The sequence below is a fragment of the Myiozetetes cayanensis genome, unplaced genomic scaffold (genome assembly GCF_022539395.1).
Source record: "Myiozetetes cayanensis isolate MyiCay16 unplaced genomic scaffold, myiCay2020 scf2-11, whole genome shotgun sequence".
NCBI classification, from domain to species: Eukaryota; Metazoa; Chordata; class Aves; order Passeriformes; family Tyrannidae; genus Myiozetetes; species Myiozetetes cayanensis.
The window spans coordinates 16,306,887-16,320,429 of record NW_026087411.1 but is presented as its reverse complement, the minus strand read 5'-3'; the positions used below and the strand labels follow the sequence as shown (position 1 = coordinate 16,320,429).

The following is a 13,543-nucleotide window of genomic DNA, read 5'->3' as shown; positions in this document are numbered from 1 at the left end:
AAAAAAATCTTGTAACTGCCCCATTAAGGGTACAAAATAATTAAATGTCAAGGTATTCTCATGACAGAAGAATCTGTTTCATAGTGCTAATACAACTAAGCTAGCAGCTTTACTCTCATTTCAATAAAAATATATTCTGTATCTCCCTTGCTTGTAAGTAAAGGAGGATTTCTTTTCTTACTTCATCAGGTAGCTGTAGATACATTCATGAGACTTGTTCTATTTTTCAGCTTATCCTGTTCCATCCTGAATGTCTATGACATGGAGTTGCGTAGCACACATGCAGTGTAAATAATTCCAAAATATGTAACAGTATAAGAGAATTGCAAAATTATGCATAATCTCATTACTGAGGAAATAAACACCCTCTAAGTTACATGCTTATGCCTACCACAGCCACCCAGCGTACAGTAAGGAGTGAGCACCAATGCTTTCCAGGGAAATTAATGAAGGTGGACTCCAATATCCAGCTCATGCATTAGAAGGATGAGAGAGTTTCACATTCAACCCCGACTTTTTAAGAACTTATTAATGTAGTAATTACTGAAAGAAAAGCAACCTTACTGCTGCATCAGGTATGGGGCAGTTTCTCCTTCGCAGGCAAGAAAAGCAGATGTTCTTACCTGGAAGACCTCACGTCTGAGCACAGCCGGTGCCGGAACCACGAGCATCCCTGAACTCAGCCCTCAGCGCAGGGCTGGGGCAGCGCTCAGCCTTCGAGCGCTTCCCGAGAGCGGGGACCAAGCTGTCACAGACAGCGGCGCGGCCACCGGTCTTTACGCTTATACAAATGTACTAGCCACCGTCACCCACGCAGAGGTGCCACGGCGCGGTCCGCCCGTCCTGGCACCGGGGCCACAGGCGGGGGAAGCGCGGGACGCAGCTCCCCGGGCGAGGGGCTGCCCGCCCCAACCCCAGCCCGTCCCGCCGCCCCGCTCCCCTCGTGGCACGACCCTCCACACCGAGGGCTGGATCCCGCTTCAGCCGGAGGGAAGGGGTGATGCGGGGCCGGAGTACTCACATGCCAGATGGCGAAGAAGATGAGGGCGGCGCAGAGCACCAGCGACAGCATGTAGCAGAAGGCGGCGAAGGTGAAGGCCATGGCGAGGAGAGCCCTCCGCGCCCCCCTTCACCTTCACTTCAGCGGGAGAGCGGCGACCCCCGAGCCGCCGGCGCGGCGCAGTGCCCGGGCAGCGCCGCACACGCCGCGGGGCCGGGCGGGCTCCGCGCCCCCCGCAGCCGCTGCCGCTCCGCCCAGCCCGCCCCGACCCCGCAACGCCCCGCACCGGACGCCTCGCCCGGCCCCTCCGCCGCGCTCCAGCCCCGCCGAGAAGCCGCGGTGGGCGGCCCCGAGGGGCGGGTCCCCTCGGTGGGGGAGTGCGGCGGGGAGGGGGTCGGGGATCGGCGGTGCGGGGCTGGTGGCGCGGGGGTTCGGCGGTGCGGGGCTGGTGGCGCGGGGTTCGGCGGTGCGGGGCTGGCGAGGGGTTCCTGCCGCCGCTCGGGCAGCGGCTGCTGCCAGCGCCGCGTGTTTCTGACTGAGATCCTGTCACGACAGCGTGAGAGGAAGGAGCGTAGGCTGGGATCAGTTCAGGCCAAATACTGAGAAGATAATTATATGCCTAAACTTGAAGTGCTTTGGTGGTGGTGGTGGGGTGTTACTTATTGGTTTTCCTTTCAGGATCAGGTAAATCCCATGAAACGCATCCCAGGTCCGTGGGGAGGCCAGCGCTGGAGCGTCCATTCTCTGATGGAGAGGGGACAGGAACCCAGCCCAAGACCTCATGAACCGCCGCAGAGTAGCTCAGCAAAGTGAAACCAGTCCACCCTTTCCGACTAGGTGAAAAAGACACTTACTGTTGGAGTAAATAAAGACAAGCCTTTCTTAAATGCCATCAACTGAGAAAGTGCTCTTGCTGGCTTTCAGGTATATGCAGTACCCAAATTACTGAAGCACACGTTTAAAATAAGGAAGGAAGGAAGGAAGGATAAGTTCCTGCCTTCGCACCTTGTCTTTAACAGCATCTGCGGTATCTCCAGACACAGCTTAGCCATTTCTAAAAAAGATCTGGTTTAGATTTACTATCAAAAGTTTTTCCACTTCTTTGGAGTGCATCAGCTGACGCAATACAGCAGGTTTGCAAGCGAAAAGTTTTCATGAGACCATGCCACAGAACCATCAGAAGTTGCATTTAAAAAATATTTTGAAGACCATAGATGAAAGCTATTTGAAACATCCTTACAAAACTGAAAAAGAGTTTCAGCTCACAGTGTTTGTTCTATCATTTTATGGATTGAAGGCGGTTCAGTAACAAAACTAGAAATTTGCCAGTGGTTACCTGTGAAAGTCAGACTTCATGGAACAGGAGATTGTAATTCAATCAAAGCCAAGTCCAATGGAAGCTTTCTTTTGAAATGTTTACAATATATTCTTGTTTAAAAGTATGGTATATGAGACTGGATGTGGCAGTTACTGCCTTAGCCTAGTAACCACAGTGGTATTGGATCAAGGGTTGGACTTGATGATCTCAGAGGTCCTTTCCAACCCGGCTGATTCTATGATTCTATGATATTATTTTTAACATAATATGCACTTTTATCCTGAGGAAAGAGTGCTGATTTGAATCAAGAATCAAGACCAGTAATTAATAAACCAATCAGGAATAAACTGATGGATCTAACCTTTCATAATTGAGCTGCTCCAGACTGTACGTGTGAACTGATGCTTTAATTAAGAAGGACAGAACATAGCAAGTAGTAATGAGCTTTGCGTCATACAGGGGTGCAGTAAACCCATTGTAATTCTCTGACCTTTTATTTTTTTTGTATCTGAAATCCTGAAATCAGAGCATATGTGTGTGGAAGTAAATGGTTTATTCATAACCACACATTTTGAAAAGAGTAGTAAATGAGGTACAGGAATCGTGCTTGGAAATATTTACTTATTTTGCCACAGTTACTTCAGTATCTGGATATATATTGCCTATGTTAAGATTCAACACAGGAAAAACTGATACTTCTAAGAAAATGAAAATAAAATATTTCTTTCTGGAGCACTTTTAAGTATACACTTGTACATATATGCACATCTATGAAAAATATAAATATACCATAAAAGAAGTGGAAACAACCATTAAATCTCAGCTTAGCACCACATTCCAAGGTAAATATTCTGCTGGTTTTCACTGTCTTCTCACCTTCATTTATATTCCAGCTATGTATTTGGAGCTCTTCATCAAACACACAGGCAAAATATTTATTTTTCATTTTGCAAGACAGTTCCACAGCCAAAGACTTCCAAGATCACACAGTCTTTCCTGGTACTGATTTTGAAACACACATTGCCCCTGGCCATATTGCTAGCCATTAATCATTGCCAGTGGCTGTCAAATTACAGAAGTTTCTGACATACAGTGAAAGGAAAAAAATCTATAAAGCTGCATTTAGGACACTTTTGTCTTACTGAGTTCTTCTTACATAATACCGTGAGAATACCTTAAGTATCCTCAGATGTTTAAGTGATGGAGAGTGATGGAAAGATACACCCTTCCTTCAGCGCATCTCTGATTTGTACTCAGAGATTTGTCTGAGTAATCACTAAAAAGTCTTCCTTATCTCCATCTTGTTCCAAACTCATTACAGCTCTCTGTGGTATGAGGACCTCACATCAGGGAGCTGTTCCTTTGTCATTTATGAATGAGGCTACTGCAAATCACGAAGCAAAAGGCGAAAATAATATGGATGTGCCTGACTGTTTTCTCCCTGGTTTAAGCCCCTGTGAACACAGCAGGAACACCAGTCTGTCTATTAGCTCCCCATCTACTTTCATGGTCTTGGTCCTAACCTCCACATATACTAATGGATCTGACCCTGGCTGCATGAGAAATTACAGTCCAGCACCCAGCTGTGCTCCTTTGAAATAACGTATATCACAGAGACCAGGGTGGAGGGTGTGGGAGCTGAGGATGCAGCATTATCCACTGAAGGGATCTGGAATAAGCAAACCAGACAAACACAGAGTATAGGATATAGATTTTATGTATAAAAACTGAGTTCTTTTTCCTTTAGGAAAAACTGTTGCTTTCGAAAATTGTTATTTTAACGCTTCTTTTCCCCAAATAAACAAAATTACATCCACACGTTGAGACTCACGTGGATTTCTTTTTTATTACTGGAAATAAAAGGCTCAGAGGTTCTGCAGCAGTCTGTTAGGCAATGCAGTAATCCTTGCTCTCTGGTATTCAGCTGCTCATTTTAACAGCCACAGTCTCAGATTTAGCACTTCATCTTTCACTCTTTTGTCTTCAAAATCTCACAAATGCTCTTGCTTCCTCCATACAAGGAGATATTCCCAAGCCATTTCCAGAAGGGACTGCTGTTCTAACTCCATGGCAAACACCTGCAACAGCAAAATTAGTGTTGTTGGGAATGCAACAGCAAAAATTAGTCAGAAAGCTGGACCATGAGATAAATTGCAGACAAAGTAGAAAGTCAGTAAGAAATGAAAAGTAAATTACGTACAGATTGATTAAAAAGTGGTTTGTAGTCTCTGCTCTCATGTTTAACCAGGGGCTATTCCTTTTAAATGTATTTGTTGATGGGTCACATAAGGTACTTCAAGCTTAATAACACTTCCTAGCACAAGTTTTTACATGAACTGGTTTTGTGGGCTGTATCCCACAGTACCCACAAGCAGATCATGACAGTGTGTAAAACCTGTGGAGAAAGGTGTTTTACAAAAGACTGTGAGGGGCCTCACTCTCCTTGCACAGATGAAGTTTTGTAATGCTACAGCTATCACTATTAGGATTTGGTACTGGGGAACAGTAAAGAATTTGTCTTTACCATGCATATTTATTGGAAAATATGACTGTGATACAGTCTGCTCCCAATTTCACAGAGAGTCATCACAGGAGGATAGATGGTGGTGCTGCTTTTGTACAAGCAGTACTGACATGCTGATTTTGAAAGCTATCACTATTCAACTATGATCATAGGGCAAAACACTATCATGATTTGGGATTTCTTCACTTAAGATGGCTTTTGGTGGGGGGACCAGAAAAATTCAGGTTACTAGTAATAAAAACAGAGTTCATCTGGTGAGCAACAGACAGCACTCAAAACCAAACAACATCCGATCATGAAAATAGATTGTGAAAACACATTTAATAGATTCACGAGTTCAGGATGTCCTTACATAAGCAGGTGTTGGAGCACTTGATTTTATGGGAAATGACCTTTTGTGCTAGATAACGAAAGAATTTGAAGGCACTGAAAGAAATTTCCAGTGGCTAATTTACAGAACGGCATCAGAGAGGAGAAGGGACTGCTAATGAGTCCTTTCAACTCCCAAATAATTACCTCAACTGTATAAACCTAAAGGACAAGTCTTTAAAAGGCCAGTAGTCACTGAAGTGAGAGGCTAAAATCACCATAAATCCACCAACAAGGTGATGATACACCCTCAGCCAAGGTGGTTCATAGTTTTAGGATTCCTATGTTATTGTTACAATATATAGTTTTAAGTGTAACATATTACTGAGTAAAAGCCTGCTAGACTAAAAGCCATTACATTAATTATAGGAGAGAACTGTCATTCATAGATTAAGTATTTTTAATAATACATCTGAATCTCTCTTTTGTGAACCTTAAGTAATACTGAATTATTAACAACGCTTATATACAAATTGCCATCATTGGGCTTTACTGCTAATATCCCACAGAGATTAATAGAAGCATTTCATAGTCTCATGCATTATTATTTCAGATTATCTGCAGATTCCAGATGAAATGACTCTATTACTGCATGGTCAGTTCACTTTCAAAAGGTTACCTTTGCAATAATAAAGGCAAGTGACATTTTGTTAATGAAGCCTTATTTTCAGATACCAGGAATGTGATAGTTCACAAACCCACTGACAATAATCTCATTTTACTGCCAGCTGTTCCCACCTTCTTTTGTAGGACGTGGATGAATAAATTTTAACAACATTATCACAGGATCATAGGAAAGTTTATGTCGAAAGGGACCTCAGGAGTCTCTAGTCTGACCTCCTGCTCAAATCAGTGCCAAGTCAATGTCAGACTTGTTGCCCAGGGCTTCATCTGGTCAAGTCTTGAAAACCTCCAGCCTCTCTGGGCAACCTATTCCACTGCCTGTCTCAGGTCATCTTCAGCTGGATAGGTTCCAGCCTATATAATTTCCAGGGTTTATTCCTTCCTTAGTACACAACTTTACATTCACCCCTGTTGAAGTTTTTAAGGTTCCTGTCAGTCTATAATCTCCACGTTTAATGACTGAAATCCACTTGCAAAAGCATAGATTAATATGCAATGTAGAAATATTCCTAAATAGCAAAATAAGACTCTTCGGAGCACAACACTTCGTAGTGCTTTGCTTCTACTATTCACTTGCCAGCCAGTATCAGAATTACACACTGTCATCACACTCATGTCCATCGTGGCCACTGGCAAAACTGGGCCTTGAGTCTTGCAGCTCAGATCACTCATCTGAACTGAGTGATCTCAGTAACTGTTCTGTCCCATGCTTTGATTACCACAGAGGCACAACACACATTTTGACCCTGCATGTTACTGATAACTTGCTAGCAAATAGAGCAGTGTTTGTCATCAGGTTATCCGTGACTTTTTGCATTACCTGCAGGGTTAGTGGACCAATTTTGTGAGCACAGATACCACTGCACCTCTAAATTCCTAAGCTGTGGTTTTCTGCTCTATTGCTCCAGCTTCCTCTGCCCTTCTACCACACAGTTCTTTCCTATTAGCCTGTCCTTCCCTTATCTTCTTGCTAGTTTATACTCTCAGCCTGGTCCATCTACTGCCTCCCACTTCCTTAACTCCTCCAAATTCAACTTTTATCTTCTAGGAGTTCACCAAGACTGCTTCCTCACCAGTGCTGAAATGTCTGGCAGGATACTAAGCACTCCAGAAAGACAGGATCTCTGCTCTTAGTTCCAGGACAGAGTAGCAAAAAGCAGTTGAAAAAGCAATTGCAGGGGAGGGAGGTCCTGCTTTAAAGTGAAATGGAATGGGGAAAGGATTTGCTTGGTTCCAACAGTTCTCTAATAATTTTCAGAAGGATTAGAATTAGCCAAAGACCCTAATTATTCATGGCAGCAGCAGAATTCATGTTCATCTTTTAGAGGTTATGTCCTTCCAGATGTGAAGTCCTTCCAATAAATACGTGAAAGGCAGGAGTCTTCCACAAACTAGTAATAAGATTTTTAGCATTGGTGAAATAACACATATACTTTTTTTTTTCAAAGAACATTTTTTTGAACTGTTCAAACTCCTTAGTCTGGAGAGGAAGCACAAAATAAAAATGAGAGCCAATGTAGGGAATAGAAAGTAAGGCCTTAACGTATATCTGAACCACTCTTAATTGCCTTTGACATTACCTAATATCCTTCAAATCAATACATGGAAACTATACACAAGGAATGCTTGCTAACATTACTTAATCCTGCCAAGAAGGAATTTAATTTGTGTCTGTGCTGGGGAGAGAGTGGGTTACAACTTTATCAATTCTGAATAACTGAATTCCATCAAAGGAATGAAAGAGGAATATCAAATTTTCGGAATAAGTAACCTATGAGAAATCCTTCATCAGTCACTGAAGATCCTGCAGAGCTAGTTATGCTAATAAGAAAAATTGCATAAAATATGCATTTGTCCAAACACTGAAATGACATTCTGAGCCAAATTCCTCAGATTTTAAAGATGTTTCATTTTTTCCTACCCCAGAGCCTGTAATACTCTGCTAATCTACAAGCCCTGCTGGTGCTCCCCACACCTTATGGCTCCATCATTCTGAACAGAGATGCCAGAACAAAGACAAATATGTGATGCCCTTCAACAGTTCTCCTTCTCAGAGGATGATTAAATTCTCTCATATGAAACTAAATGCTCTTCCTCTTTGTCTCTTTGTTCGGAGACTGATACTGAATGCTCATCCCTGATGTCCCGAAAAAAGCAATCTGGTGCAGTAAATCTAGACCTGGTGTCTTTGCTATAGTTTAGGAAAAAATCAGTATTTCACCAAACTGACATATGTGTTCGAACTGAATTAATGGTCTTAGTCATTTTTAACTTGCACACACAAATGAATAGTTACAATATGGTCTGCATAAATAACAGTGTTGACTAATGCATACATAAACATACTTTTATGGTTGTATTTATTCAGTAAAGTTGGGTTTGAGGCAGTTTTATGAGAGGTGGGCACACCTGTGATGTGAAAGGAAGGAGAGGCCATGCAGATATACAGCAGCATGTGCTGCAGCAACAGTAGGAATGGATTCGTTCCTGTCAGCTCAGGACCCTTATTACACTGCCTCCTTGTCCTCAGACTTGATAAATTAGTATCAGGTTTGACTTACCTCTGTTTAAAGGGAAAAAAATCACTTGCTGCAAAAAAATGACTTGTATTATTAGCACATCAATAACAGAACTCTTTATCAAACACTGAATTTAAGTAAAGACTGTCCAAACTGATCCCCTGAGCTTTTGTAACTTTGAAACATATTTCTCATATTAAAGCAGAGAAAATAAAAACTCTATAAATAGGGATATTTTTAACTGTAGGAGTAAAACTAATGATTATAGCACTCTGTATCACTTAGAATCTCTAGTCACTTCAGTTAAAGTCTCTTATAAAAACTATTTTAGCATTTGACAACAAGTACTGAAGAATTCATATTGTAAATTGGAAAAATACCAGAAGAAAAGGTTGGAGGTGGCAATGGAGGAGTAGGAACATGTTTAGCAAGAAATCTCATGAGAACGCTGTTCTGGAAGATCATTCCTATTCTAAATATAAATCTTTAATACATTAGCCATCCTGGCTTTAACATCATATAAAATATTTCCAGTTTGAAGCAGAACCAGCAAGACAACTTCAGAAAGTTAAACAGCCTTTTAGAAACTATTATGACTTACAAGTACTGCACATACACACAGAGACAAAATCTTCTTCTCTGTTCAAGGCATTTAGTTCTTCCATAGAGAAACTAAGCTCTCTCCTCCCTGAACCTGCAACAGCCTTATATTAATGTAATTACCTTGACATCAGCCAGCTAATTGATCCAAAGACGTAGATGCTACACATGCATTTCTTGCTGACTGGGTCACATAAATTGTTGACCTATAAACTCCTGTGAAAAAAACATATAATAGAAATGAAGTCTTTTCCTTTTTTTTTTTTTTTTGTTTGCTTTGGATTGCACGTATAGCAACTCTCAAAATCAAACTAACTCCAGGCAGGTTTTCTTTGTAGACACAATTTTCTAAAATAAAATCTTTTTTCAGCAAGTATTCAGGTGAGGGGTTATTTTGGCTTCTGAAACATCCATTGGGTTGATAATAATTCAGTATCCATTGAAATAATTAACATAAGCAAAGCTGAAGGTGGCCAAGCTAGGGGTGCAGTCCAGAAATGGAAGCAAAGATAATATTTTAGCAGTTCTGGTATTTCCAATTCATGTTAATGATCTATCAGTTACTGTTGTAACTTACATATGTATGTATGCTACCTTCTGAGGGATACTTTGAACATTAAAATAACGGAAAATCAGAAAGCACTTTTGCTAATTTAAACTGCAAAAGCGTTTTCCACTGCAGCGACTGCAGTATGACCAGGCAACACACATGCATTCAATGGAGATCATACTGCAGGAAAAGGTAATGCACTGGACAACCTTCTGAGTATTCTTTACATATTTTTTGTGGCCCAGATGGAGAAGCTAATTAATGATAATTAGGGTGTAAGTTTCCAAGCACTGCAGCTTAGCTGCCCTAGTTCCCACTAAGGCCACTTTGCCTTGCTAGGAGAAAGTAATCTTGCTTTGAAAGTACAGTAAGCTGGTTTTCCTTTAAACTGAAGTGTCTCCAGCAAGGATAGTGTGAATTAGTGACGTGTAAATTCTCACATAAATTATGTCCTAAAGGTAACAAAAGTCACTAGGAAGATGAATTAAGATGACCTATATCCACAAACAGTGTTACTGAGCTCATTTTCACCTTGAAGAGGAGGGACTAGTGTATCCCAAGGAAGGAGGTAGAATTACTGAAAATGAGCTTAAGTAGCTGAGTAAACAGTTTGATCTCCCTACCAACTAACTACTCACCTGAGCAACCAAGATAGCTGAATGTGGCAAGGTGTGCCCAGACTGCAGTGAGACTGACACAGCAGCTGAGAAAAGTTGTCCTCTGATGGTTGTTTACCAGACTGTCTGAAATAAGCAAATTCAATTCTTATCAGAAAAGTGTCTGCCTTGCAAAACTGAGAAGAATGAGATTCCCCTGCTAATCTCCTTGGTGCAAGCGAGGAGGAACAGAAACTTAATTACCCTTCTGCTCCAACAAATGGTACCTCCACACTAAAATCCAGAAACTGCACTGGGGAGTGTCTATGCCTTTACCCATTCCAAAATTATTCTATGTGGATTATTTCATCCTGCAGGGCTGTCAGGCCTGAATTTAACCCAAACACATTACACTGTTTGCAATTCTTTGGTTGTATTTATCAGTATTCTTTGTTATCGGGTTTAGGACTTCAGTTAAGTAAATAAAAATATGCTTTTAACTACAAAACTGCATGAAATCTTCCATTTTCCCCCACTAGGCAGCCAGGGTCTTCTTTAAAAAGATAACTTTGAGTTTAGAAACTCCACTCGTAGGAACATTAATTTAATGGTGCTGCAAGGCAAAGATATATTCAGCCTGTTTGAATTCCTAGGTGAGGCATGAAACCAATATATTTATATTTTAAAAGTGGGAGGAGTCTCCAGATAAACCAATTGCCTGACAGCATTCTGGTCCAAGGCTTCACAGCCCATAATTGTATAAACCCATTTTATGCACAGTGTCTTTTACTACCTTAATTAGTGTCTTCTGTCTCTGAACATCACATGTGAATTCCAAACCCTGCAATTTTGGGCCTCAAATCTGAGGCATCTGAATTTACTGTTACGTTATATTGTGAAAGTAGATCACCACACAACTTCGTATCTGAATATCTGTCAAATTCACAGGTGCTAACAGCAGACATTCATCCTTCTGTCTGCACAACTTCTTAAATGAGATTCTGCTTCAATACACAAGTTTTATGGTGTTGATAGGTATGGTGAAAATGTGCTTTTTCACAATAATAACTAATATTTTACTATCTTTGACACCAAGAAAAATGTTTCTTAAATGCTACAGAACATTGAGAGACAGTCTGAGATATGCATGAAATGTCCCTGCAGGAAAGCCAGTTTATTTAAGGAGACTGGCACATATTTCCGTTCTGCTTTATATTTTAAAAATTGCTGTTAATCTCAGACTGACTAGATATTTGAGAAATCCTGAAAGACAGAAGACTGGCAAAGATAAAAGCCATCTTAAGAAAAGGGAATAGCCTTGGAAAGATCAGCATTTTTCCATGTTTAATTATTTATTCCATTATTTTTCTGTTAATTTCAATTAAACAAATAACAAGAAGAGAGCAAGAAAGAAATAGCAAGGACCAATGATTAATCTAGGTAAAACTGTATGAAATGAAACAAAATTCTTTCTATAACAAAGTAACAGGTCTTGGGAAAAGGAATGAGCAATAAAGTCATATATCCTAACTCTGTGATCTGTTTCACAGTGCTGTCTGATTTCTCCACTCTTAGTATTTTGTATTTAATTATTCCTACCTAAATGAAGTAGCTCTTGCTTTTCTTTTTTGAGTAGCATATACTTTTCATACTGATTTCTTAACTTGACATGATGATTCTCAATTTACATCCTACCCTTTCACAGGCAGTTAAGAGATCCTCTGCAGCTGATGGCTGAATGCTATTTAATAATCCTCTCTTCTGTGTTACCGAAAATATTAATGGGAGTTTTTACTAGTGCTAGACCTAAGGTAGAATCCTATGTGCCAAATCCTTTCATTTTGACAGTGAATCGTGAATAGCAAAAAATAATAGCAAAACCAGGTGCATTTTCCCAGCATGATGCAGCAGTACTCAGAAAAACAGTTGCATGTTTTGTCACAAATGGAACAAATGGAATAGTATCAATCTGGAATGAAAGCAGAAAATATTGTACTGGGATATATAAGACAGAAGGCAGCACTGAAGATGTGAAGTAGTGACATTTTGGAACATTACACTTGTGAAAACTGTGTTCACATGTTTGAGATAATTCAGGAGATATTAGAGATATCAGCTTAGGAGATAAGGCAGAAAGAACTGAGCTCATTCCACCTAAAGAAAACTCTGAAGACACACTGAAAACAGTCTTCAGATATGTAAAGTGATAGTGAGTGTGGAAATATATACTATAATATTCTTTGCCCACTACAGATAGGGTAGAATGCAATGGTCTTTAAATATAAGAAGTGATTTAAATTAGGAATTAGAAAGATTTTTCTATTGATAAAGCCATGAAATTGAGATTATGTTGCTAAACTTGTATGTTCCCAACATGACATTAATAGTCATGTAAAAATGTCAAGCAGATCATGCTTCCATAACCTACCTTTGAAAATGTCATGCACACTGCATCCAAGGTCTAAGACTGGATTTGGGTTACAAATTACAAACCAGAGACTCATTACCTTACCTAACACATTCTAAGTCACAGAACAAATAGAAAGGTTTAGGATGGAAGAGTCCTTTAAAGATCACCTGCTCCAACCCCCTTGCCATGGGCAGGGACATCTTGCAATCCATCAGGTTGTTGGGATTGCTCAAAGTCCCATCCAACCTGACCCTGAACACTTCCAGAGATGTCCAAGCTGACAGGGTTTAAGAGCTATGGAGACAGAAGAAACACAGATGATTACCTGCAGATGATTAAGGAACCATCCAGATCTGTTATTTAGAGTCCTACAGAATTTTTGACTGGTGACTGTAAAATACGGTTTTGAAATCATTATTTTAACCTGCTATTGTGAGTAGGACAAATGAAGCCAAAAGTTCAAGGGTGTAAACTTTCTATGAAGAAATCAGGGGTAATGTAGAGTCTATTTACACTAGATATTTATGCAATCCCCATTATGGTGGTATAAGGACTCTTTCCAATATTGAATGTACTTCTCTTCACAATAATGCTGTAAGGTCAGTGAATCTGTGAAACTGCACAAAAATACAAGACATGTGAACCCTCAGAGAAAATGCTCAGTAAACTAATCATGAAGAGTAATCCCATAATGAGGTATCTCCTTGGGGGAAACCACACTTGATTTCTCCTCCTGCTTTTAACATTTCAGATCTGACAATATCACTAAATCCAGATATACTGGACAGACTCTACATGCACAGATCAGCTTGGCATGTGCCACCAGTTCAGCACAGATCAGGACAGGTGCTGTTAGACACTTCTCAGGCTGTCATCGTGCACATTCATGTGCAGCTACTCTCCTAAGTATTGGTCACCCAACAAAAGATGTTCTTTTCCTGCTGTCTGAAACAATGGCAATTGCCTGTAAGAACATGCTGTTCTGGCAGGCTTAGCAGGTATGTTGTTTATCTATTTTATCCAATGAGTAATT

General features: G+C 40.5%; 1 protein-coding gene and 1 long non-coding RNA gene across 5 annotated transcripts in view; both read right to left on the bottom strand.

The window, feature by feature from the left end:
* CNIH3 (cornichon family AMPA receptor auxiliary protein 3) overlaps positions 1-1,189 on the bottom strand; it is a 50,778-nt gene extending 49,589 nt beyond the window's left edge. For 2 of the 3 annotated variants that reach the window (XR_007628919.1, XM_050315391.1), the window contains exon 1: positions 1,022-1,189. Coding sequence is in view for 2 of the 3 variants with exons in the window: in XM_050315391.1 (XP_050171348.1) it covers positions 1,022-1,102 (81 nt within the window). In the remaining variant the exon portion in view is untranslated. Of the gene's footprint in view, positions 1-623; positions 687-1,021 lie in introns of those variants that run through there. The other variant, XM_050315392.1, reaches the window with a different exon arrangement.
* Positions 1,190-3,149: 1,960 nt separating this feature from the next.
* Positions 3,150-12,806, bottom strand: LOC126640466 (uncharacterized). 2 transcript variants are annotated; one of them, XR_007629048.1, is made up of 5 exons: positions 12,678-12,806; positions 10,143-10,247; positions 9,078-9,170; positions 8,397-8,424; positions 3,150-4,396 (listed from the first exon to the last, which is right to left on the bottom strand). It is a non-coding gene; the product is annotated as an uncharacterized LOC126640466 (long non-coding RNA). The 2 variants fall into 2 exon arrangements; XR_007629047.1 differs by lacking the exon at positions 12,678-12,806 and having other exon boundaries at positions 10,143-12,599.
* Positions 12,807-13,543: the final 737 nt, after the last annotated feature.